The sequence below is a fragment of the Myotis nattereri genome, assembly GCF_964212035.1.
Source record: "Myotis nattereri genome assembly, chromosome: 2".
Lineage (NCBI taxonomy): Eukaryota > Metazoa > Chordata > Mammalia > Chiroptera > Vespertilionidae > Myotis > Myotis nattereri.
Window position 1 is genome coordinate 196797196 of NC_138076.1, and position 27945 is coordinate 196825140.

The window sequence follows — 27945 nt, forward strand, 5'->3', positions numbered from 1 at the left end:
TAGGGGGGAAGGTAGCTCAGCTTTATTTATGAAAATCACTGACAAAACAATAAAAAGCCAAACGTAAAAACATTTTTAGTTACAATATGAGCTGGAGTTTATATTTCTTTATGAATTCAATTTAAAAAAGAGAAGCACTTGACATGAGCATCAGACAGGTCCTTAATCCACTTTTAAATCCTTGCCCACCAGCATGGCAGTCACAGGGTGCATACTTGCTTTGTGCTCTTGGTAGGTACAGATGGCTTGATCACGGGACTTGTCAAAGGCAGCCAGGTCCCTACAAAAAAAAAAAAAAAAGAGAGAGAGAGAGAGAGAAGAAGAAGAAGCATAGCTAATGATTTATTTTGTTTTTTTGGAAAATTTTAAATAATCATAAATATTTGTCATAATATCCTTTTCTCAGAATTCCTGCCAAATCCATAGTCAAAATAACTTCACCGAGATATTTTTCAATGTATCTTGGAGTCAAGCGTTCCTGTATGTCAACCAACTACTCTTTTACCTCATTGCAACATTTGAATAAAAAAAATTTGACTTTACTTGCTCAGTGCATCTTCAGACATTTTTCTTGACCATGCCTACTCACTAGTTATCTTCTACTTGCTTTTAAAGATCTTTCTGTGTCTATAAGATTATTTTTGATTTATTTACTTTTCATCACTGTCTAACCCCATTTGGCCCATAAGAGATAAATCATATATAATGCTTCTTAAAAAGTTAATGAAATTATCTCAAATTTTAAATATTTGCAAGTATTAGTTCCTATACAAAAATTCTATCTATATAAGTGGTTCTCAACCTGTGAGTCGCGACCCCTTTGGGGGCCGAACGACCCTTTCACAGGGGTCACCTAAGACTATCAGGAAACACATATATAATTACATATTGTTTTTGTGATTAATCACTATGCTTTAATTATGTTCAATTTGTAACAGTGAAATTGGGGTCACCACAACATGAGGAACTGTATTAAAGGGTTGTGGCATTAGGAAGGTTGAGAACCACTGATCTATATCCTTTAACAAATATAAATATGTATTATTTTTAGATTTCATTGTACAAAGTATTTTAGCAACAACAAAAACATTTATTTAATATTGTTTTTCTTCCTCATCCTTATATAAATTCAAAGCATAATTTGATTCGGTTCTTACTTGAATAAGGGTCGTGTGAACTTCATTCTTCCTTGTTCAGTCACCATTTTTAGAGCCAAAGGAATTGCTTCCTCCCATTTCGATTGAATGCAGAGTCGCAACCATCTGAAAGCAGGATTTTAGTGGATATGGGGTAGGAAAGGAGGAGGAAGAAGCAGGATATGACAGGTATATATGAAAATAACTTTTGTAATGATAAATAATCCTATTATGATTACACTGTACACCACTTTATTCTGAGAATTTCAAATACATATACAATTTAATAATTGGAGAAGAGAAGGAAGAGGAATTTGTTTTTTTAAAAGATCATATGTTTTAACAGGTCTGGAGTAAGTAGGTGCTCATGTACCTTATATATGCAATTTCTGAAGGAATTAAACTTTGGTTTAAGCCTCACACTACAAATCTAAATTAAGAAAGTTTAACCACATAACAGAATCAGAGATTTCTAACCATTCTCATTTCAGAGTTACTTTAGCGAGTTGTGGGAGAACGCCTATTTACCACTGAGTCCTTAAGCCTAATCATTTTTAAAGGCAAGAAAAGCTTAGAACAGATTCTAAAAAAAAGATTAATAATCTTACAGAGATTGCAACTATTCCTTAAAAAACGCTGTAATTATTTATATAAAAGCAATAAATTTGACCAGGATGTCTTAGGACTCTGCTTTCCCTTTCTCCACCATTGAAACTAGTTTTCTACTTTCTTCCACAGAGACAAGTTAAAATGATGTACCTGAATCGTATTTCAGAATTGTTAATGGCATTGAAGTTGTACACCTCTTGCATTCGCTTTATGTGCCCCAATGGAAGAGGTGCCTAAGAGCAAAATGAAAAAGTATAACGTATCATTTCAACAGGATTCCTTGGAAGAAAGGAGCTGGAGAGAAATTCTTAGCCAGATTAAAATCCTAAATATTTTCTAATATAAAAGAAAGTTAGATAAAAATAAAAGAACCAAATGCACACAAAAATAAATTTTGTGCAAACTTATTCTGGATAAGGATATTCTACCAGGAACAAAGGGATAATTTAATTTGTGGAGTACACAGAGAATTAAATGAGGATTATGGCCCTCAGACTTTTTAGTATATAAATTATTAACTTTCAGATTCTTTCTGATATATTTCTTTCAAGTTCTTCCTGATATATTTTAAATTTATTCCATTCTCCAGATTAAATCACAGTTTCTTAATATTTTCCTCATGAATTCCCCCCCAGCTTTATCTTTGCATATTTCCTCTGAAATCTCTTTTACATTATCTACAGCCCTACAAAAACAAGTGTTTTAACTTTTATATTACAGACTCCTTTCAGAATCTGATGGATCATATGGACTGGACTCTTTCTTTGTGGAAAAAACAAACAAACACAAAACAACAACAACAACAACAACAACAACAAAAAACAAAACAAAACACCACCGCATTTACCATATAAACACAAACTTCTATATACAATTTCCCCTGAAATGGTAAACTTCCTGTGCCCATCTTAACCCATCTTAACAGGGAGGGTTTGTGTGACGAAAAGAAAGAAGAGTTCAGTTTGGACAAGCGGAGTGTGAGGTGCCACTAGGTAGATGGTAATTCTCTTCTCCAGCCATGACCTCAACTTACAGAACTCACTCCACACTCACTCACCATCTCTGCTCTTACTGACTGCTAGATCCTTCCAAATTGTTTAGTCTCAACTAAATTCCAAGGCCGCCCTGGAAGGTCAGCCAGTGAAGATCACCCCTAGGCCCCCTACTCTCCCCCACGTTTGCTGTTCCTATTTCCCAGTCATCCCGTCATGTTTTCCTTCTTCCTGGTCCTAGGCTGCATAGCGGTGCTTACAGACATTTGTGAAATCATGATGACTTGATGTACTAAAAATGGATTCTCTAAGGTCCCTGTTGCCTTGAAATCCCATTGCTCATTTTGCTCATTTCATAGGAAATTCTGTTCAACGTCTCCTCCATCCCTCTCAAGGTCCTTAGACTTGAGAGCTCCCTTTATGTAACAATAAAGACCCAGTCATTACCTACCTCTCAAAATGTAGCTTCTCCTCTCCGTGAAATACTGCTTTAATTACCTGGGTTTGAAACATTCAAATCTGCATAGATTCTTCCCTGGTAACCCCCAAATCCAGTGTCACAAAACCCTATGCTTTCATCCTGTATGATGTCCCTCTCATCTGTCCTGCTCCTTCCCTTCCCACCTGCCCCTCCCTCACGCCAGGTCTTCCTGTGAGCCTCCCTCCTAACGCCACCACCAATGTTCCTCATGTCAACCCAGCCTTCCCATCACCAGCAGAGTAATTTCCATAACCACCATTGCATCAAAGGACTCTCCTGTTAAACATGTTAAATCCTTTCCTACTGACGAGCACAAAATCTAAAATTGTCAGCACTCAAGACTTACCCCATCAGACCCTACCAGCCTGTCCAGTGTTGCCTTCATTAACTCCTTAACCAGAGCGATGACTTACTCCTGCAGCACGGGGCACGCTCCGTCACTTGCTGCCCCTTGGACTTGACTTTTTCCCTCCCTGCTAACACTGCTCTGCTCAAAGCAAGCCCCACTCCTCCAAATCGTTCCTTGATTATGCCATTTGGGAGTCCTTCTTCCTAATCAACTTTTTCTCAAATGATACATAAAATATACCACCTTTTATTGCTAACTTTTGCATGTGTGACCTTTCTTACTAGATTATAAACTTTTTGAGGATATGGTGTATTTCTTATTTATATTTTTATATTCAGCACAATACTAAACATACTAAGCATTCAACAAATATTTTTAAGTAAGTGAATGAATTTTATAAATTATTTTTTTCTATTGGTTTCCACATTAACATTTCTTCCAGGTTGGGTTCAATGTAAATGCTGTGCCTTATGCCCATTCTAATTCCTAATGTTTTGAGCTAGTACTTACTTTCTGAAGCATCTGTGCTAAAAATTCATTCAGCTGATGAGAAGAGAGATCTTTCAGGTCTGCTGAGCTGAATGAACTTAAATCATCTTCTTTGGCCTATAATAAATGTTACTTGGTTATTTCCATTTGTGTAAAATTTAATATTTATTGGTTTATCTGACATAAAAGTAAAATTAAGAAAAAGACAGAAATATAAGAATATGTAAAATTGTAAAAAATAAAGCCTTAGCTACTTTATTATTTCTGAGATTACATCACTATGCCTTCTAAAGTCAATATTATTTTTTAAAATTAGACTGTTAGTAAGAGTGGAAGAAACTTTTGACATCCTTTGTACCATTCATGTTAGTCTGTCCTTTTAAAAAATATATATTTTTATTGATTTCAGAGAGGAAGGGAGAGGGAGAGAGAGATAGAAACATCAATGATGAGAGAGAATCATTGTTTGACTGCCTCCTGCACGCCCCCCACTGGGGATCAAGCCCACAACCCGGGCATGTGCCCTGACTAGGAATCAAAATGTGACCTCCTGTTTCATAGGTCGACGCTCAACCTATGAGCCACACTGGCCCAGCTAATCTGTCTTTTATTACAGGGATCTCAGCTAAGAATTCAGAGGGAAGAGAAATAATTATTTTTCTCCTCTGTAAGAATTATCCAAGATTTGTATTCACGCTGGTTTCTCTAAGGCAATGGTTCTCAACCTTCTGGCCCTTTAAATACAATTCCTCATGTTGTGACCCAACCATAAAATTATTTTCGTTGCTACTTCATAACTGAAATGTTGCTACTGCCGTAGACCAATTCCAGCATGTAATAATTTCAAGAGTTTCATTAAAAGGTTGATGAAACTTGGGGACTCAACCGGGTTGAGTCACAGATGTAGTCATCTGTTGGGAATGGCTAAAGGCATTTCCCCAAACCTGAATAGGAAACTGATTGTGGCTGCCAGACAGTTAAAGGGCATCTTAATCTACATGTTATTGCCTCCTACTGGCCAAACACCTGAACAGCTGTAGGCTAATCCCCAAACTGACAATGCTTCTGTACCCTTTGAAACCTTACCCTTTGAAGTGTATTATCTCCACCCTGCCTTAGGAAAAATTGTGTGAATAAAAGCAAGGGTCCTAGACAAGGAGGGACAGTCTTCAGTTCCTTTAGCTGATGGTCCTCTGACCCCCAATGCCTTTCAAAATTATATCTCGTCTCCGGACTCTTTATTAGTCTCTGGATTCCTATGTCATCTGCGCACAGCCTTTTCCAGATTCCTGAACCCTTCTTGATGCTGGGACATGAACCCCGGCATAAATGGACGCCCGAAGTGGGACTAGAGTGACAACAATAGCTACTGTTACGAATCGTAATGTAAATATCTGATATGCAGGATGGTCTTAGGTGACCCCTGTGAAAGGGTCGTTTGACTGCCAAAGGGGTCGCGACCCACAGGTTGAGAACCGCTGCTCTAAGGGTTAGTTTCAGTATATACATGAAGAAGCTGTTCCTTAGGGAGTTTCAAAGATGTGCACAGTGATATCAACAGAGCCAACGTGCCTCCACACTTCCCTAACAGCGTTAAACAGTACCCAAGATTATTTTAGATTTCCTTGGTATGTGTAATGGCTATATTTGAAGTAGCAGCTTACAAATGATTTATGAGGAAATGAGAAAATGCAGATATTTTTGCATACTTATTTTAAGAGCTTAAAAGAAACAAGAAAAATCAGAACCCCTGACCCACCACCTTCATGTGTAGAGACATATTTGTACAACTCAAATAGGAGTCAAAAGTCACACAGTATTACTCACAGTAATCCATCTTTGACTTAAGGCAATACAAGCATTTGTCAGGGTCATATCATAACTGCAAAGATAAAAAAATATTAGAGATTGAGAAAAATGCACATGCTTTTGCATAAATGCAATTTTGAGGTTATAGATCTATTTATAGACTTAAATTTCAAAGTTATTTTTAAATAAAGACAAAGATATCCAGGGTGCTGGGAATAAGGAATAGTCTGCCTGACTTAAATATGACTGGCGTCATCCAGGAACTCGGAAATCCAAGTGGATACCAAATTAATGAAGCTCCTGATTACTCTTTGAAGAGTGTGCCAGAACATCTCAGGCAAGACTGAGTAGTAAATGCTGGGTAGTAAATGCTGAAGGAGCTGGGGCTCAGCTGGGCATATTGAGTGTTTACTGTACGGCAGGAGCAATTCTGGGCACTCGGACAGCAGACAAACAACAGAGTCCTTGCTCTCATGGATCTTACATTCTCTTGTTCCAACCACCGAACCATCCAATAAATCTGCAAGCACTTACGTGACAGACACTGTTCTAATCACTGGGGAAATACTGGTTGTCACAAGAGACCCTTGGGAGACTCTGAAATCATGTGATGATAATTTCATTTCTCTTTTTGATGTTTTACAATGGAAGAAACCGTGTAATGTATGCAAAATTCTTGCAAAACATTGCCCTCTTCGTCTGTAAGTCATGCTTGCTTGCTGTGAAATGTTTCTATTAGAGATCAGAGGGTACCTGCCTTAGGGCCCACACAAAGTAAGTTTTGATTAGAAGTTACCATTGAACCTGCTTCAGGAGAGTTTGTGTTCTAGGGTGACGGCTGTGACCTTTGAGTCAGCTGCCAGTTTACCGTCACAGAGTAGTCAGGCTGTGGACTGTAGGCAAACCCTTTGGTCTGTCCTTAAGACCAAATGGGATCAGAGACCCTGGATTGCTCAGGCAGTAAATCACCTTCAACTAGAACATTACTTAGCACTGATTTAAGAAAAAACACACCAATAGACAGGACAGTAAAAACCTTTGGATGGTCTGTTTCTTGGTGCCCTGAAATTTCCTTCTCAATGTAATGAAAAGAACAAGGTAGGGATGATTAGCTCAAGGAGGGAAGCAGCCCTTACTTATGGCCAGGTCCTACGAAAGGTACTGAGCAAAACCAGGTATGTGTGAGCCCGGCTCTCACGGTGCTTCAATGTAGTAAAGGAGAAGATGTTAATAATCACACAAGTCAGTGTGGAATTACTACCGTGGCAACAGCTATGAAGAAGCAACTCAAGAAAGCCTCGCACTGAGATTGGAATGAGCTGGGTGAGGAGCACTCCATGTAGCAGGAACAGCATTCCTGGCTAGAACATGCGCGAGTTTGCATCCTCGTGGAAGACCAGGATTCGGGTCCCTGATTGAGGCAGGTTCTTAGTTTAAAAGTCTCTGTATTGGAGATGAGACAACCAGGGTTCGAATCTCAACTCCTATTTCTTATTTGTTGTGTAACCCTGGGCAAGACACTTTACCTACTGAAACTTCATTTGCCTCCTCTGGAAATGGTAACTTATAACACTGTTATCATGATTAGCACAATACTTAGGTCATTTTTCTTATTGCCGATGTTTTCAAGGAAAGGGCAGTATCTTTCTCTCTCACCATCCTTGTGCAAAAAGGAGGCACTAAATAATTACTTGCAATGAATTGAACTGATTTATATTTAATTATCACGGAGACTGTTCTTTTGACCTCAGGGTTAAGGTTCAAACTCCTAAGAGCTCTGCTCTCATCACTAACTAGTCACAGCGTAAGGAAGGCACGAAACCCTTTCAGCTAGTTTGAGGAGCTTCAGGATTTGGGAGAATGAGAAAGAAACCATCAGCAGGGTCAGCACTGACGTGGGTTTTACAGGAGGCAGGCCAGGAGCGTAGAGCCAGGTGTTCCAGTCGACTTGATTGAGAATATCAACCTGTGAACAGTAAGAACACCCAGTTTTCTACAGAACAACTTTTTCTACATCTAAATCTCAAACAGACTTTTAGGTACTCAAAGTTATAATTTATACTGACATGTCAAGACAATTTCTAAGTCTCTTTTCTAAAATAAATTCATATTAATCATGCTCTGTTAAATAAATATGAAAAGTCCATACAAAAAAATTCTAAAACACTATCACAGATGTCTCAGAAATAGGATAATTCTATACATTAGTTCACGCTGTTCAGATCACATTTTAAATAGGAAAAAAAAATACAATAAAAGATTGAGCCTCAAAACAAATTTTAAACCAATATTACTATTAAGTAATTCAAGTCAGCCAGCAAACAGCTGTTAAAGACATACTGGGCATGAAAAATAAGAGTGCTCTTTAAAGCCAACCTTATCTTTAAAGTGAGAATACAGGAAGTCCTTCCAGTCATCAGTGGTTATGCTCTGGTAGGAAAATTTCTCAACATAAGCCTTCAGGAATCCTAGGAAAACCTCTAAAAGTTAAAAAAAAAAAAGTCTATTAATGGAAAGGTAATTATTTAACATTTTTTTCTGGTGCTTGGTATTGTACCGTTAACCACAGAGAACATTCAGAAAAGAGTCAGTGTTCAAAAAAGGTGGTAGGACTTAAGCTGGAACTTGAAAAATATATGTAACTTGATTGAAGGGAGAAGAGAAATCCTAATTATCGGTAAAGGGATCACACAATGAAGACACCGAAAAGTAACACACAGCACAAGTTCTAAAGGCAATGACTCAATTAAGAGAGAAATATCGGAGGGGCAGAATGGGCCCAGAGGAGGAAGGGCTTTCAAAGTCCTTCAACAAAGGAGAATACCTACACGCCCAGCAACGGGGAAGGTTACATAAACTCAGCACGTCCATACCATGTAATACTAGGATGGCATTAAAAAGTGTGAGACAGATTTGTATATTCTGATATGGGAGGATATATGTGAAATATTGAATTGAAGAAATGTAGAGTAAGTATGTAGTATGATTCCTTTTCTGTAATCAAAACAATTATATATATTTATCTGTCTATTTGTTCATTTACACTTTTTTTAAAAAAATATATTTTATTGATTGTTTACAAAGAGGAAGGGAGAGAGATAGAGAGTTAGAAACATCGATGAGAGAGAATCATCGATCAGCTGCCTCCTGCACATCTCCTACTGGGAATATGCCCGCAAGCCAGGTACATGCCCTTGACCGGAATCGAACCTGGGACCTCTCAGTCCGCAGGCCGATGCTCTATCCACTGAGCCAAACCGGTTTCGGCTGTTCATTTACACTTTGAAAAATATCTGCAGCCATCCACACCAGACCACTAATAGTGGTTATCCCTGGGGAGTGGAAAGGGTCACTGAGCAACTCTCACTTTTTACTCTTATAAACTTCTATACCACACACATTTTTTTTCAATGAATATGTAATATTTTCCTAACTTGTAAAATACTGATGAGGTGGTGTGTGTGCTTTTTTAAGTCAAGCAGCACAATTTTGAACTTGGTGGTTCAAGATTTTAAGTAGAGAGGTAACATTAGAAAATGATACAGATTTCTTCAGCAACTACATACAGAAGGAACTGAAAGAATAAAATGGAGCAAAATCAACAGTTCAAAATTCTTCCTTGTTCTTCATGGTACCCCCAAAAAATAATTTCAGAAAATGCCAATGACTTGCCTGGTCCTCCAAGAAGCTGCTCAAGGTAAAAGAGTAAAGCAAAGCCCTTCTCATAGGGAACTGAAGAATATGCGATATCAGGGTCTACATTCGCCAGATCAACCACAAGTTTGGTGAAAGGATGTGTATCCCCAAAAGTCTTTATCTGCAAGACACAAAGTTGGATGAATGTTCAAATATGAAGACTAGTTACCACCATGCAAACAAACTAATGAGGAAGTATTACTTCCCACAGTGGCACATTTTAGGGGAGTCTAGAACATACACAACTCAGAGACTGGAAACTGTAGGATATGCTAGCATAAATTTCTGGAAGCCTATTAATGGAATGGCTACCTACATAATGTTCCATGGTATTTCTTGCCCTGTAATAAGCTTTATTCTTTGTAAAAGACTAGAAAAGTGTTTCAATGCCTGGCCAGAAAATTCAGCTTTCAGGAGATAGCACTTTAAAGTAACAAATATACCAAATAAAATTCAAACACAGTAACTGACTATTTTACTTGCAAAGACCTAATGAGGTCCTACTGGTCATGAACACATTTGGGGCAGAGTCCAATAGAATATTATACCAGGATCTGCTAGATTTTCCACCCTGTGAAAATGATTTTCTTGTTTCTACTGAGGAAAGGTGCTTTCAAACCTAAATTTTTGAACCCCTATACAATTTCGGATGACTGCTTTTAAAAGTATGACTCATTTACCGAATTCTGTAGCTCTCCCCATCCTCCCAGAGCATGAAAGTGTCTGAACCTTTCACCGAACAACCGTCCGCAAATGTGGCGTTCCAAGTACACAGTATGTCCTTCATTTAACCTGAAAAAATTTATTTTAAATAAAAATAAAAACAGTGACACAGCTGAGAGGAAAAGGCATTACAATCAACAAGGTATTTCCTTTTTGGCTTTTCTACAAAGTAAAGCAATCGTAAAGCATGACCACTCCTGTCTAGGTGGCTGCCCGGGGTGCTTCCCTGCATCCAATCCAGAACAATGGGAAGCCTGGCCAAGCAGAGGGCGGCAGGGAAAATTAGGCCATGGTTCTGGTTTTATGTGTCCTAAGCTGTGACTATCCCAGGAACTAAAGAACAAGCATAAACCGAATACCTCTACTCTACCTAACACTGCGACAAGTGTTACAGAATTAAAAAAAAAAAAAATCTGTGCACCAAAGAGGTGATACCAAAGACAAACAAGATATACACACAAAACAATTCAGAGTGGTGGGAGGCAGGAAAAGAAATTAATATGAAGAACCAATAAAAAGAAAAAAATCTTACCAAAAGTGATCCCAAGTTTTGTTGGTCACTAGATTTCCTGTCCAACTATGAGATATTTCATGTGCAATAACCTAAAGGAAACAATGGATGCAATTAGTAGTAAAATTCATTACCTTATTCTAAAATAACTCACTATGTAAATGTAAACATTCTAGTTCTTTCAATTCTAAGTTCATTTTTTTAAACATTTAGCTGGGAGGTTCACGTTATTACTCAGTTCATCAAAAAATATACAATTTAGCAAAAGACAAAAAAGTGTAACAGTTTAAAAAAATTAGGAACAAAAACTCATTTAGAAAATATTAAATTAAATGGATACATCACTTCATTAAAAATATTTAATGAACATGTGAAGAGATAAAAACCATAAAATGTTCTTAAATCTGCTAAGGATTTAAGAATGGTTAATGTATTTAACTATTAATAACAATTAATGTAACAATGTTTTACAACAAGAATTCTCAAGTATTCTTTTATAACCGTATCTTTTTTTTTTTTTAAATATATTTTATTGATTTTTTACAGAGAGGAAAATGAGAGAGATAGAGAGTTAGAAACATCGATGAGCGAGAAACATCGATCAGCTGCCTCCTGCACATCTCCTACTGGGGATGTGCCCGCAACCCAGGTACATGCCCTTGACCGGAATCGAACCTGGGACCTTTCAGTCCGCAGGCCGACGCTCTATCCACTGAGCCAAACCGGTTTTGGCTATAACCGTATCTTTAACATAACAATGCAATGGATAGTTTTAAATAGTTTAATATTTCATGAGGGTAAGACAATGACAACAAATGTTTAACTTACATTGGAGAGGGACTTGTCACCTGCCTAAAAAAGAAGAAAATGACCTTAGTAGTTCAGTAATCAAATTACAGCCTATATCAAGATGTACTATTCTGGCATTAACTCCCTGGCATTGTATTTCTGCATGGCATGCCTAAGAGTTCAAAACAGACATGTATTTAGAAAATAAAACAGAATATGCAGAACTAAAAAAACAGCATAATTCTTTCCTAATCCCAGAGAAATTTTCCAATACCAGCAGGGCCAGTATTCTTGTCTCTAATTAACTTCTGGGAGACATTTCTCCTACTTCCATTTTTTATATGTGCTCTTATTTACCCTTATTTACCTTCTTCCTCTCTATAATCCACAGTATGTTTTTAAAACTGTTATAGTGTCTCCTCTGATGTATTTTATTTTCCTTATTTAGTTGCTAATCCTACTCACTGGGTTGTAGGAAGGTAAAGTGAGGGTTTTTTTCCTTTGTTTGTTTGTTTTATACCAGTACCTATATGCCAAATGTAAATGGTATAGTTTCTTTGTCTGGATACATAATTCATCAATGGATTGCTGTTACACAGCACCCCACCCCTTAAAATCCTAAACAGCTTACACAAAATATTTTTTTCTCCCAAATGGCCAAATTATTTTCTTTTGAAAAATGAGATGATGATAACCACAATAAACAATAAAATTAGAAACAAGCGTCATATAAATAAAATATTTTAAAAAAATTATTGGAAATCTAAGGTTCTCTATTCCTAGGTTTATATTTGAGAAGAACGCAATTTCAAATGAAAAATATGTACACTTACCAGCAGAGTAGGAGTTACAAAAGTGAGGCAAGGATTTTCCATGCCGCCATAAGGGAAGGATGGTGGCAGGACCAATAGGTCATACTGCCCCCATACGTATGGGCCTCCCAGATCTTCTGCAATTTTAAGCATAGTTTCAGTCTGGAAAATTAATGCATATATATTTGTATGTCTTCATTAGCATAATAAATTCTTAAAAGTATATATAGCTTTCTATGAATCTTATAAGTTAATGATGCTCATTTTAAATGAAAACAATACAAAAAAAGGTAGCAGATGCAAATTCACATAAAATAAGATGTATTTGATTCTTTTATCACATCACCTAACACCATCACCTTTCATACTCAAATTCTTAAAATGACCGTCTACCACAATTGTTAAAAAGGGTGACTAACCTCAGAAAATTCATAAGCTGACTTTTCCACCTGCTCTTTCTCAGACCATACCAATGTTCTCGGGCCAATCTGCCTGCAAAATTAAAAAGCCTATTAAAAAGGAATTCAAGGCAAATTACGCACCTGGCTCTAGGAGAGATTTAAAGCACTGTATACAAGTCTGGACTCCAGTAGGAGTGTGAGTCACCATGTGCTCAGGGCAGGGCTGAGGTTAAATGTCCTCTCAGAGACATAAGCCTGCTGCTGTGTGTGCAGCAATGGATCTGCAGCTCTCTAAAGAGGCACAGTCTGGGCCAAAGGTTAGTTTACTGGCTTCTGGTAAGACATGTGGGATCTAGTTTCCTCCCTCAGTCTCACAACTGTAGAAACCCACTTGCAGCTCACTAAGAGATTCTTCCAGAACAGGGGTGGACGTAAACTTTGTTATGTATTTAAAGGCTGAACACTCTTCTATAAAAGAAACAAACAGAAAAGGGAGGAAATCCTGTGACATACTACAACATGGACCAATCTTTAGGATGTTATGCTAAGTGGATAAACCAGTTGCAAAAGGACAAATACTCTATGATTCCACTTATGAGGTATTTAAAGTAGTCAAATTCATAGAAACAGAAAGTACGAGGGTGGTCACTAGGAGCCAGGGAGAGGGAGACGTGAGGAATTGTTGCTTAAAGAGTATAGAGTTTCAGTTTTGCAGGACGAAAATGTGCTGGAGATTTGTTTCACAACAATGTCAATGTAGCTATTACTCCTGAACTGTACACTTAAAAATGGTTAAGATGTTAAATTCCGGGTCCTTTTTAAACCACAATAAGAAGGAAGAAACAAATAGAACTCTATATCACTTATATAGAGCTTAAACTAAAAAATACTTTTTCTCATCTAAAATATGTTATATAACACAAAACTCCAAGCAACAAGACTTGCCTTGATATTGGCCCAGAGAGGAAGTGAACTCTATGACAGTGCTTCTCAAACTTTCATGTGCATACAAATAACCTGGGAGCTTGTAAAAATACAGATTCTGATGTAGTAAGTTTGGGACAGGGGCCAAGAATTTGCTTTTCTAAACCAACACCCAGTTGATCCTAAGCTATTGGAATGCAGACCACACTGAGTAGCAACAGTAACCAATGCGATTCAACATAAATTTAATGAAAACCACAAATGTGAGCTACAGATGAAATTTCAAATGGTCTAGTGGCCACATTTTTTAAAAAGCAAAATTAAATAGATAAAAATAATTTTAATATATTTTGTTTAATCCAATACATCCAAAATATTATTTCAGCCTGTAATCAACATAAAAAATGAGTAGTGATGTGATTGGCATTTCTTTTCATACTAAGCCCTTAGAAATCCAGTGTGTACTTTACATTTACAGCACATCTCAGACCTCATGTGGTCAGCAGCTGCCACACTACCGAGTACGGGTCTGTGTTGTGAGCTCACAGAAACCTAGATCTGTTTGGGTCCTGGCTCTGCCATTTCCTTGCTATATGACTCTAAGCCAATTACTAAAACTCACCAAGCACTGGTAAATGGGGGAAAAATAACCGTATCTACTTTACAGAGATGGGAGGATTCAATGGGATAATGCATTGGAGATGGTTCATAATAAGATCTTTTAATTGGTCAGCTACTAAAAAAATAAAGTAAAAAAAAATTGCCAGCTACTGTGACAGTCATTATAATCATCATTTAGTGAATGGCTTCCCATTGGTTAGGTCTGTTAATCCTCACAAAAAGCCTTTGAAATCCATATTATTATTTCTAGCTTTTAGATGAAAAAAATGAAACCCACGGACATAGCTAGTAACTACTGGAGCTAGGATCAGAATCTGTGTTTGCCTGACTTCTCTATCATGTCCTTATTTCTGGCAATTTAGGGAGTGTAGTTACTAAAGATATTCTTACTTTTTAGTTATTTAGAAATAAACAAAAAAATTAAGGAAGGGCACTCTGTATATTGGTAAAATTTTAATAAAATATCTTATATGTCTTGAATATTTATAGACTTCCAAGTGTTTTCATATCTTTTATCTCCTTTGTTTCACATAAACACCCTATGAAGCAGGGAAGGGAGATATCATTACAATGACAAGGAGGCTATGAGAAGTGACTGGTCCAAGTTTCCATTATAATCCAGACCTCTAACTAAAGGTAAGTGCATGCTCAGTCTATCATACTTGGAGAATCTAAGCAGTCAGTGACTGGTAAAGGTTTTTTAATTTAAAATTAATTTGTTATCTCTATATATAAAAGCCTAAGCAATCATTCGCCCATTTGACTGGTAGCTATGACATGCACTGATCACCAGGGGGCAGATGCTCAACACACAGGCATAGAAACATGGAACAGACTGATGAATCTCAGAGCAAAGGGGGGTTAGGGGGGGAAGATTAACCAAAGGTCTTATATGTATACTAGAGGCCCGGTGCATGGATTTGTGATCTGGTGGGGTCCCTTGGCCTGGCCTGCGGGGACCGGGCTGAAATCGGCTCTCCGACATCCCTCGCAGGGTCCTGAATTGCAAGAGGGCGCAGGGCAGGCCGAGGGAATCCGTGCACCGGGCCTCTAGCATTTTATAATTAGATTTTAATGTTTCTAGAACTGTCAGCTTGATATGTTAAAAAACACACAAATGGCCGACTAGGTTATCCCAAACAAATGTTCAAGATGCCTAAGGTTCAATCTTTCTGTAAACCTCAAAATTTGTCTAAAAGCTCACCTGCTTTCTAAAGCTCCAACAACTAAAGCAATCAAGTAGCAGGGAATCGGGACCTAAAGGGGGCAAACAAAACACACCACATGCTTGAATTAGTGTTTGAAAATGTTACAAAGTAAGACAATTTGTATTAAAAATAAGTGAATTTCCTTTTGAATGTCCAAACAGTAGTATGGATTACTTTCCTTTTGTACTTCTCAAATAGTTCTTATTTTTAAGAGATCAAAATTGTAATGTACAACATTTCAAAACATCTATTTCCCTTTTATTCCATTAGGAAGGAAGGCTTCTGAAATGTGAAAAATATATTGCACAAGATATATTTTAAGCATTTCTCAAAAATTAACCTCTAAGACAATTGGACCCTTCTTTTAGGTTTTTTTCTTGATTTAAAAATTTTTTTTAAAAGCCTCATTTTTCTAAACCACTCCTGGTGTAATTTAAGAGAAAAACAAAATAATTCAGCAGTAAGAAGATGCTGAAGGTTTGGGAGCTTGGAATCTCAGAAGCTGGGGTGGGAGCAAAATTGTCCACTGTGCTACATAAAAATTTTAACTTAAAACAACTGTACCAGGATGCTTTTTTTTTTTTTTTTTTTTTTTTTTGGCCTAAAACTGCTCTTCCATTTTTAAACACTAAAGGACCACAGTCTGGTACCAGGGCAGGAGAAAGTATAATAACTTAAAGGAATAGGAAACCTGCTACTAACTGGGATGAGGAAAAATGGGGATCTGGCATGCCCCCTACTATGCCTATCTAGCAACCTCTTTCTTCAACATGACACTATAAGTAGAACAAAATATTTTAAAAGCACAAAAGAAAAAGAAATGATGAAAAAAGGAAAAACAAGCCGCTTTCTAAATTCTGAAATATTTCAAAAGCAATTTTGCTCCCTGGATAGGTAAGAGCTATTTATAGTTCAACCACCAACTAAATAGGAAAATCCAGACCCTAAGAACTTACTTTTTGGCTGAATCTGTATATTTTCCTGCTCGGATCTCCTGGGTCAGGTGCTTCTCCATCCCGAATGGCACTCATAAGTGCTACCAGTTCTTTAGGGACAGACACCTCATGGACAAGAAAAATCATTTCCAGTTTTAAGTAAAAGGTCCTATGTTTCTTGAACTACTTATGTAACATAACCTTTTCCCCCCAATTTGTGACTATCTATATAATAAATAGACCCTGAACCCAGTAAGTTCAGATGTATCAGCTTTGTAAATAGAATTAGCAATATGTAAAACTGGCTTCTTTAAAAGCAAATGTGAACTATCTATCCATTCATCCATCCATATTAAGAACACTTGGTAGAAACTAAATTAAAATCCCAGCTCTGCCACTTACTAACTGCCTGGATTTGGGCAAAGAACCTCCCTGAGCCTCTGTTTCTCCATCAAATGAGGCTAATACTTTATAGGCCTGCTGCAGGGAATAAATAACACACACAAAGAGCCAGCACCGTGCCCGGCAATGACAGCCACCACCACCTCTCCCCTCTATAGGTTCAAAGGCTCCTACATTCACTTTAGGACAGACAATACAGTTTGGAACAATTTTATATTTAAAACTTAAACTTGGAGTTAAAAAATAGAAGAAGTTTTAAAGGGTCATTGTATGAGAAACTGAAAGTTATTGCCAAGAACTGTAAAATAATTTTCTCTGGAAATTTGTATGGAAAAGATCCTTCTGGTGCAAACGGTACAGACACTTAAACGTGCACCCCAGCTCCATGCTTCTGAAAGTTTTGTTTCTAGTGAGTGCCAGAATCAGGACTATCCTCTGAATATTAATGATCCAGCGAGCACCCATTCTAGTAAGAGCTAGATTTTTCTTGCATGGTCTAGTACTCAAAGCAGGCAGGCACAGAATCGGAAGCTCCAGAACCAAGTGCTATAATCACCATGGACCCTAGAACTATAAGCATTCAGAAAATAATTTGGTTCTGTTTCCTCCCTTCATTTACACAGTGATATGTTATACGGTGTAGGCTGGTTGTAGGATGATCTGGGAATCAAGAAGGCCCCATAAACACAGGTTAGTCCTCAATTCTATTGGCTCGGTCCAAGTCCGTGGTCAGCAAACTGCGGCTCGCGAGCCACATGCGGCTCTTTGGCCCCTTGAGTGTGGCTCTTCCACAAAATACCACGTGCGGGCACGCGGACGGTGCATTGAAACTCCGTGGCCCATGCGCAGAAGTCGGTTTCCGGCCTGGTGAGTCTATGTTGAAGAAGTGCCGTAGATATTTGGCTCTGCTGACCACTGGTCTAAGTAGTCTGGCCTCTGGGATAGTATTGATTTACTAACTATAATTCACCTTTTCCTGAAAGGATTAGCAGTACCCAGGACAAGAATAAGTTGGAAATGTATAGAAAAATTTGTCATATATGCCTGTCAGATGTTTATATGGGTATAGAGTACATTCACAGAAGTTTTATTCTGCAAATGTCCATTTTTTAAAGTTTAAAAAAAATTGTTCCTATAATCTTATTTTTAGGTGCAGAATTCGGAATTCTTTTTAAATTCAGAATGCTACTCATTTCTCTTTTTTTTTTTTTACACTTATGTTCAAAACTGCCTTTAAAACAGAAATTCAAAATGAGGTCCACAGCCTCTTTTGTACATATTTCAGGTAGAATTTAATTAAACAAAAATTCAATGCTTATCTCTGCTTATCATTTATATTACATTTACTTACATGAATCACTTAATTCAGTGAATAATTTGTGGTATTTACCTCTGCACTGTAGGTTAACTTCACAGAAGGCGTGTCCTGGCAAGGGAGAATTGCTCGGCAGTGGATGGCCTGGGAGGAGGAGAGAGAACAAGAAACAGTTGGTTCCCTTTCTTATAAACCAAATCACTACCAAAAAAAAAAAAAAAAAAAAAATCATTAGAATTGCAGCATTGTCCTTAGACACATTCTTTTTAAAGATAAAAACACATCTCACAATTCTTGGGATCTTTTAAAGTAGCAAAAATGTATTTGCCAGTTTAAAAAATCTGATTTTCCATTTTAATGCATGCTCAATGATGGCATTTCAGGCTGGAAAATAAAGCAGTGCTATGCAGTGTTTCCTACTCTGTGCTCTGAGTAACAGTAGTGCCCAGCGAGAAGCTGTTAGGAAAAAAGGGCTATTTGGTGAAATACACTTGGGATCTTGGGGAGTCACTAGGAACATTGTGTCCTGAAGCCTCTGAAGAAACCTAAAATAAAGAAGCCTGTTTTCACACCTTTTTTTTTTTTTTTAACATGAAACCCATTTTTCTCTGGTGAGTAATAGCTAATGGGATGCCAGTGTTCTGAGACACAGCTTGGAAAACGCTGCTTGAGTCTTGATGTTTCCAATCTTGCAACAAACCCTGAAGGTAAAAACTAGGCAGAAAAGGAGGAAGAACAGTCTCTCTCAATACCATGCAGGCAAGTTCATTCATGAAATATGTAAAGTGTTCCTTTGCCTCCACATCAGTCTGTCATCAACATGGGTTCCATGGAGAAGGGTGGCAGAGCACCTACAGTTTTAGGTCTTGGCCTGTTTACAACTAAGTCTGTATTCGTTGCTGGTGAGCAAAGCAACCCAGCCTTATTGAGAGTCTACTGAGCCTAAAGGAATGCTGATACTAATGTTCTCTCTCTGCCACTGTTGTAATTCATAGACAGACTTCATGACACCACGAACTTCCTTAAAACCCCAAACTCCTGCCCTTTTCACTTCAGATCTAGTAGCTTCTCCAAAGATATGAGATCCCAACTGACTTCTAGATGAATGGAGTAGAACCAGAAGAACCACCTGGTTCTCTGGCCCAAAATGAGGTTTCAAGACCATGCTTTTTAAGTTCTTTCACAGGCTCTGGTTAGGTGACTCGGCAATGCCAAGGAGTTATTATATGCATTTCACTAGATAAGACCAAACACAGGCAAATATGCAGAGAGGACAACTGTAAACAAATTTCTCAACCAAAATCGTATTTACATGCTTCCTATGAACTGCAATAATTTCTGAATTTAACTGAAATCTCTTTCTTCTATTTCAAAAACTGTTGCCAATAAGAAATGGAATAATATTCAAAATTCACATTCTTATGGCTCACGAATCTCACAGTTCCTGCCAACTTTAATTTATGGACACTCTATAAGAATTACTTAGAATCAGGTATTACTAAGAGAGTGCACAGCTTGTACATTCTTGCCTAGAGCGTTCTCTTTCAGTTAAATCTAAGGGTTTCTTAGAACTGTATGCCAAGTTCTAAGTTAGGTGCTGGGATATCAATATAAATATGACCCAGATAGTCCAATCTAGGTAGACATGTTTTCAAATTAAAGAATGTTTCTTTTGTTAAAATAATATGTGAATCCATTAATAGTGAGAGATAGAAATGAAAATGTTATTTTTACAATAGAAGATTAATTAAATTGCTATCTTAGGTAAAACCCATGTATCCATAAGACTACTGTCTACTTTGCTTCATTCAACTTCATGAGCTGGGAATAATAACTCATTTTGAATTCTTTTTACCTGGCACTGACTAAAGAGATATGGGTGCTCCTTCCCGGAAGTTTGTTCAGGAGTGAGCCACTGCAGGGCAGAAGATTTTGGCGATGTTTCAAAAGAAATTTCTATAACCACTTCTTGATTTCTATAAGAAACAAACCAATATATTAGTACAGTATAATTCAATCTAACTAAAATCTGAATTCATAATATCAACAGAAATAATATTGTAACATTATTAAATAACAGAAATAATATTTTACGTGGTCTTGTGACTGATTGAGAGTAAGCTCTAGAAATGTCACGTCCTAAGTGGGTAAGTTTGCCTCTCACATTCCTACCTGAATGCCAGCCTGCATCCTTTTCATTCTACCAAACTAACTGCTTATGAAGATGTAACAGGAACTAATATTAGAATACCCCAGCTTTTTATGTGTGAGGTACAATGTAATCTTTTATGATTGTGGGAAAATGGAAGAAATAATTTTGAAACTTGGACTACACAGCAGTGGGTCCAGAGTATAATGTATTGCAGTTACTTAACTGCAAACTGTTCCTAAATAAGGTTAAGTCAAGAAATTGAGAATAAGCTTTTAGAAACATTTAGAGTCGTTTTTGTTTGTGGAATCTAGTAATAAAAACTGTGTGCTTGGATTAATCTCTTCTTCCCTGTATTTCATCTTTATTGCATTCAACAAAAGTATCCGTCTGTGGCGGATTAGAAATAACAAAAACTAATCCTTCGCCCCAGTAGTTTGAGCAGCACAGACAGTGAGGAAACAGCAAGACAGTGCAGGGGACCAGCAGCCATGCTTGCGTTTGAGTCCTGACTGCCACTTACTTGTGCTAATTATTTGGCCTCCGTATGTCATAGTTGCTTCACCTGTAGAATGGGGTTAATGACATCCACCTCACAAATGATGTGTGGGTTTTTCCTTTATTTTTCTTAACTGGAAAGAGAAGTCATGGAAACTTGGCCACTAAAAGGTGGGGAAGATCACCCTTGTGCTAGGCCAGTGGTTTTCTGCCCTTTTCTCTTCCCCAGTATATCAAGGAGTGGAATATACTCCTAATATGACAATTCTGGCTGCCATTTCTTGAATAAGTTACTTACTTCGAGTTTTCCTTTCCTCATCTGTAAAGTGCAGATCCTACCCAGAGGGTTACTGTAAGGATTAGGTAAAAGATTGCATCTAAAGCACTTATCCCAAGATTATGACATAGAAATGGTTCTCTGTTTGTCACTGTTATTATTCCATTAATAAAAGTGGCTGGCCTCTTGGTAAAGGTGAAAAATGTGCAGCTTGCAAAAGCTTCCCAGGTGATCTTGAAATACCTCCTTAAGATAGCATGCTCCCACTATCACATTTTACTAGATATTGGTAACATGATGAGTAAAGAAGTAACAGTTATCAAAAGTCCTATTCTTGAGTATTTTATGCAAAGAATGTCTTTAGTATCTTAAGAACATATAATTTTCACTTATATGAGCTTCAATCTGAGTAACAGATCAGTGGGCATAGTGTACCAATTACTTCATACACACAAACTAAAAACAGAAAAGAAAAAAGGTTTAAATTAATAGAAAATATATTCCTCTATTATTTAGCTGTGAAAGAGGGTAATATTCATACTTGCTCAGAGCAATGGGAAGAGAGATTTCCATGGGTGATCCTTTGTAACTTTGTCTTTCTCCAAGGACATATTTGACTTCTTGTCCATTGATGACCACTTTTTCTATTGTAAGGTCCTTTGTATCCAAAATCTAGAATTAAATTAATCCTTTTAAGTTATAAGAAAACTAGAGGCCAAGTGCAATCAGCCCCAATCGGGTCAGATTGGAGCTGGTCCTGTCAGGAGGAGGAGAAGGCGGGAGGCTGGCTGACTGGCCCGCCCCAGTCAGGGCCAGGCTGGCTGGGGGTAGGGACTGCAGGCCGATGGGGATGGTGGGGGCTGATTGGGGGTGGGGCCAGCCATGGGGAGGGGATGTGGGCTGGCTGGCCCCGCCCTAGAATTGGGTGGGTGGGGCCACTTGGGGGCCAGCAGCCTGTGGAGGGGCCATGGGTGGTTGGCTGGCCTGCCCTGCCCCTGATCAGGGTGGGGGGGCTGATTGGGGGCAGAGCTGGCTGGGGGGAGGGGCCGTGGGCCAATTGGGGTGGTGGAGGCCCATCAGGGATGGGGCTGGGCGGGGGGAGGGGCTGCAGGAGGTTGGCCAGCCGGACCCAACCTCCAATTGGGCTGGTTGCTGGCTTATATATATATATATAGATAGCTTTATACACCAGAGAAAACTAATATTAGAAATAGGTCAACTGCAATGATTACAGAGTAGAACTAGCTGCTTATGGAGAGTAAGACACAGAGAGTAAAATTCAGGAATTAAAGGAGGCAAAAGTTAGCATAAGCCCCCTCCCTCGGGACCCAAACTTCCTGAAAATTTTTGGGTTCTAAAAGTTTTTTACATAGTGGTAAGTCTGGGATAGTCACACAAATCTGGGGCTTTTAGTAAAAGTCAAACAAATGTCTGTGCTTCTATCTCCTAAAACTTCTCTGCTATGAAAAGATTCATCTACAACTTAGGTTTCTGTTATCATGACTCAATATATCTTACCATGTTTCTTCCTAGAATTAATATAGTCCAACTCCTATGCACTTAAAAAATTAAAACAAACCTTGGCACTTGTTGGGCAAATAAACACCGTAATTGCTGCTGTTGTGTATCTACAGAAAGCCCAACTTGGTATGGCAACTCTGACCCAATGACCTACAGGATTGGGAGAGCATAGCTACTTGCCATGGCTGATTAAGGACAACTGCTTTGGCCAGGAAGGAAGTGACAGCAAGTATGAGTCTTTTCCATCCCAATAATCCCCTATCTGAGCCCTGAACACCATACCCTTTGTCTTTCAACCATTTCTGGTTCTAGAATCATCAAACTTTCTATGTCACAAGACTATTTCATATTTTTAAAACTTCACTTGATGCTCCTGCTCACTCTGATAACTATTGATTTTTGTCTTTCCTTTCTTAAACTCCAAGGGCAATCTATGACTGCTATATCTGCTGGAAGCCGGTCCATCCTTGCTGCTTGACACAGTCGCTGCAGACAAGAAACATCTGCACAGCATATGTTTCAAGGGACCTGGCGTATAGGGCATACTGTTCTTAATATGTTTGCTCCTCTTCTTAGCGCTATGTGTTTTAACCAAGGTCACCTCTCCAAGAAAGGTTGTTTCCCCAGGTAGGGATTTTTCCCTGGAGTTAGGGAGGGAATAAACCCCTTGACTAAGTGCCAGGTGGGTAGTTAATCACTTTAACTACGAACAATCACGCTTAAGCTACATAATCTTTACTCCCTGGAATGGAGATAAGAAACGCCCTAACCTTTGGAATAGAAATTGATAGGATTAAAATCAACTGGTATAAATACAGATGTTACAAGAAAATAAATCACAGAACCTGGCTGGAGATCCTGGCTAGAGAACCTGGCTAGGCTGCTGATCAACAGAACGCTGTCTCTGTTTCATTCCTTCTTCACCGACTCCGTCCCAACATATATCTACTTCATCAATCTCTCCTCCTTTCCCTACTTCAATCTGGCTTCTAGCTCCACCGCTAGTGAAAGGACAGTCTTTCTGATCCACAGGTCTTTTCTGTCAGTAAGTAACCCTGACCTCTGTCTACTCATAGCCCTCACGGACCACACAATCTGTTTAAAGTTTTTTCTTTGGCTTCACTGATTTTACCCATAAATGGATCTCCTACTGGTCTAGTACTTTTCCCTCCCCCTCCCTTCTAACTCCTAGTTATGGATATGTCCCAGTGTTCCAGCCTTAGTCCATATTCTTCACTCCCTACCGCTGAGTCATGCCCACATCATCAACTAATACCACTGTGCTGATTAACACCAGTCTGTTTCTACAGTTGTGGCCCCTCCCCAGGACCTCAGCTGTATATTTCTAATTATTTGCTTAACATTTTCATGGGAAATATTGCCTCATTTTCAATAGGCTTCTAAAAATGAAGCTACCATTATGTCTCCCAACTCAGCTTTCTTCCCTGATTTCTCTATTCTGTTAATGGAGCTCCTCAAGGTCCCTAACTTTTTAAACATTCAAATAATCTACAATCTATCCCACTTCCCAATCCCACACAGCCCATTAACAAGTTATTCTTTCACAGTGTGCTCACACTTCCTTTTCTTTCCTTCTACCACTACCCTAGGTCTAGCCCTGCCTTCGAACTGCCTATAGTCTGATTTCACCATCTTTGGCATCTTTTCCTTAAAATCTGGCCTGGAATAGCATGGGGAGCTAGAAGGCCAAGAAACATGGGGAGTTAGAGGCTGGTTGTCTTGCCCGGCTGGTGTGGCTCAGTGGTTGGGCATTGACCTATAAACCAGGAGGTCACGGTTCGATTCCTGGTCAAGGAATGAATTGCAGCTCAATCCCCAGTGGGGGATGTGCAGGGGGCAGCTGATCAGTGATTCTCTCTCATCACTGATGTTTCTGTCTCTCTCCCTCTCCCTTCCTCTCTGAATAAAAAGAAAAAAATTTTTTTTTAAAGTGAATGTTATTTAGGTTTGCATTCCCAGGGTTTAGTATGGTGCCTGAAAAATAGTAGATGTCAATACATGAAGCACATCCCAAACCAAGAAAAAATAGAAAATGCTTTGTTTAAGCTGTATAAATCAAGTCCTAAGCCTCAGCTGAGGACTATGTAACTGATCCCCACTTTGCACAGGCTGCTGGGAAGTAGTTCCATGTCAATCTTGGGGCCCACTTCTGTTTTTGTGTCTGGGCTTTACAGCATGTGTATGCTTCTCCTATCCTTATTCTCTCTTCCTCTAACTTCTTTACTTTTAGTCTTATTATACTGTATCTGTTGTTTGAAGCAGCCTCAAATTCTTTCTGCAACAAAGCAGGGCTTAAATAAAAAAGTGTTATGCCTCATTATTATGTCTCTATTTACATTTTCTACGTTTTATTTGCAGGGTGCTATAATTAAAAAAAAAATACATACACAAAAAACTAGGGGGTTATGCATTAAAACCAAAATGGATTTGATTCGCAGCGTAGCCTGGAGAGTTTGCAATCAGAAAGAGCTATGTTCAATTCCTGCCTTCTGCCTCTTATTATTATGTGATCGTGGCCAAGACACTAAAAGCTCTTTTTAGCACTGAAAGAACACCTACAAGTTGAAAATGTCAATAAGAGAAACAAATGCTTGAAAGTAATCACAAAGGAGTACTACACGTCAGTGCTAGTAACAAAAAGCTCCAGAAGGATTTTAGAAAAGCTGGGAATTCATCCTATTAGAACTCCTTCCGCATTCCTCAGCAGCATGGATTCCAAGAATGCAAGATGAAAAGAACACACGATGTCCTCACCCAGTCCTGGCACTGGGTCCCTCTATGGGTGATGGTGACGGTGAGATGTGATGCCACCTCACCTTGAAGATACACTTAGCAGGACTATCACTGCAGCCATATTAAGCGTAGGTACTGCTTTCTAACGGAATTTATCCATTAATTCATCATACTTTTGAGTGTTCTTTAGATGCCAGGTACTAGTTAAAAGCTGAGGTACACAGAGACATGAAACACCATCCCCACCTTTAAGAGTCCATAATCTAGTGGAAGAAACAAGTTAACTCAAATAAACAAAACTAAACTCTTGGTCTCAAGTTATTGTTACAAATAAGCAAACAATAATAAACAGATGTCACTGTACTATAACTAGCCTTCCTTGTATAACATAATTATAATTCCAGGCTCTAATTGACTAAATAGGCATGCCAACGAGAAATCATAATCTAAAAATCTTTTCCCTAGATTTGGGGGGGTGTAAAAACAATGAGCAGATTTTTTGATTGGGACATTCTTTTCAAAATGTAGGCCTCCTGATTCTTGCTTACTGATGGAGCAGAGGTAAAACTTTATTTTTTACAAAACAGGTAGAGTGCAAGGTCTTAAGCAGTGATAAGCTATCAAAATTCACTTCTTTTAGTCCAGCTGGTGTGGCTCAGAGGTTGAGCGTCGACCTATGAACCAGGAGGTGACACGCCCATCAGGGCACACGCCCGGGTTGCGGTCTCAATCCCCAGTGTGGGACTTGCAGGAGGCAACTGATCAATGATTCTCTCTCATCACTGATGTTTCTCTCTCTCTTCCTCTCTGAAATCAATGAAAATACACTTAAAAATTTGTTTCTTTTAATAAAAGAAGAGGTTGCATTGAAACAGGACTTTAGCTCAGCCAGTCCTGCCCGGGGAAAGTTGCCTGCTATAAAAGATAACATGGTACTTCCAGAAGACCAAAGTACAATGTATAAGGAAAAGGTCACTTTCTTGCTTATAATGCTTTTATTTTCTTCCTTATAGCACTTTTGGTAACTACGTATCAATACATAGAGGAGTCAACCCATTTTTCAAATCAGAGTCAGTCTAACAAAATGTCAACGGACAAAAGTAAGAAAGTTATGTGCTATATTAGTTCATATCAATGAACTCAAAATATAGGCCTATTACACAAGTAGGAAAAAGGCATGAAAACCACAAATGCTGACCTAAACTACAGTAGATATCACCACACTACTTTATGTAAAATACACTGTGGCTGGCCTTTTCTGTCCCTCTCTGACTTCTAAAATGTCTATGGAATTCTCCAGGTGGAAAGGTACAATCCAAACACGATCAGATAATTTGAATGAGAACACTGAAGGCAGGTTATGCGGGTCGGATAAAATTCTATGAATCTAAACAAGTTTTCCGTCACTCAAGGAGCTGGAGAGCTTGCAGAAGTACATCTTTTCTAAAAAAGCACAGTCAACAGTCGCTCTTTGGAACCCGCAACTAATAGATTGAATGGAGACATCCTTAGAAAGCTTGAATGGCCCACCCAGCCTTCAATTATTAGAAGAGAAGGGTGGCAAGAATCAAAGGCAGGCAGGGCGATGGCCCTGGAGAAAAAGAGCTGCTTCTAGAGTTGGCAGAGACTGTAAGCTGGGCGGAGAGAGGGGTCTGGTGCTGGGCACCCCAAGGGGTTTGAGAACGACTGGCAGTGAGACGGAGGGAAGGATCCTGCGGTCCCACGGGGTGAAAATGAAGGTGCCTGGGAGGGGAGCGTGGGATCAGGCACTTAGATGAGAGTGTGGGCTGAGGACGGTGCACTGGGGACGGGAAGAACTCTGGGGCCCGAGAAGGGAGTTCTGGGCTCCGGGCCGAGGAAACGGGGAGGCTACGGGGTCCTTAACGCTGGGAACTAGGACTATGGGGGTGAGGGGGTTCTGCCCAACTGAAACCTGAGCGCTGGGCGAGGAGCGCGGCGTGGATGTGGCACTAGGATGTGACCGGGAACTGGGGGGAGGCGGAGACACAAGTACGGGGCGAGGGAAGGGATGCCGACCTGGAGGTGGGGTTGGGAGGGGGGCGCAATAAGCTGAGGGGGGCTGAAGAACAGGGCGTTGAGAAAGGAGTGGGAGCTAAGGAGGAGGTGCAGAAGAAAGGGCAAGAGCTGCGGGGGATCCCCCAGGGATGCGCGGAGCAGACGGGGGCGTGGGGCTGGGAAGGGGCCGCAGCGGGGTTCGGGGTGGAGGCGGGCGCCCGGCGCTGGGCGCGCGGTCCACTGTACCAGGCTGCGCAGATTGTCCTCCTGAGCCTGGACGGTGAGCGCGGCGGTGCCCGTCAGCGCCCGGCGAGTGAAGTCGACGCTGCAGCGCAGATGCAGATGCTTGGTCCGGCAGACGGACGCCGGAGTGGCCAAGGAGCACGTGTCCACCACCGCTGGCATGGCTCTGGGGAGTCCCGCAGCACCCCGATCGGCACCCCGACACTCACACGGCTGGACAACTGGACTGCGAGCGAGAGGCGACAGGAGGGAGGTTAAGAACTGGAGGAGGGATCCGCGGCGCCT

General features: G+C 39.4%; 1 protein-coding gene across 3 annotated transcripts; it reads right to left on the bottom strand.

Annotated features, from left to right (window-relative positions):
* Positions 1-27945, bottom strand: LTA4H (leukotriene A4 hydrolase). 3 transcript variants are annotated; one of them, XM_081082903.1, is made up of 19 exons: positions 27664-27945; positions 21668-21798; positions 20058-20178; positions 18278-18346; positions 16507-16611; positions 15547-15599; positions 12816-12888; positions 12418-12558; positions 11624-11647; positions 10817-10887; positions 10242-10353; positions 9538-9682; positions 8242-8345; positions 7761-7831; positions 5884-5938; positions 4078-4173; positions 1896-1978; positions 1158-1262; positions 1-280 (listed from the first exon to the last, which is right to left on the bottom strand). In XM_081082903.1, the coding sequence occupies exons 1-19, from the start codon at positions 27820-27822 to the stop codon at positions 163-165; spliced, it is 1836 nt and encodes a 611-aa protein (XP_080939029.1). In that variant the 5' UTR covers positions 27823-27945; the 3' UTR covers positions 1-162. The 3 variants fall into 3 exon arrangements, with proteins under 3 accessions (XP_080939029.1, XP_080939031.1, XP_080939030.1); XM_081082905.1 differs by having other exon boundaries at positions 21672-21798; positions 27664-27890; XM_081082904.1 differs by lacking the exon at positions 1896-1978.

Excerpts from the sequence above, each read along its gene's own strand:
- LTA4H (XM_081082903.1), bottom strand. The coding sequence starts at position 27,822 with ATGCCAGCGGTGGTGGACACGTGCTCCTTGGCCACTCCGGCGTCCGTC. Across the intron at positions 11,648-12,417 it reads TTGTAACTCCTACTCTGCTG|GCAGGTGACAAGTCCCTCTC; the intron begins GTAAGTGTACAT and ends CTTCTTTTTTAG. Across the intron at positions 1,263-1,895 it reads AATTCTGAAATACGATTCAG|ATGGTTGCGACTCTGCATTC; the intron begins GTACATCATTTT and ends TCCTGCTTTCAG.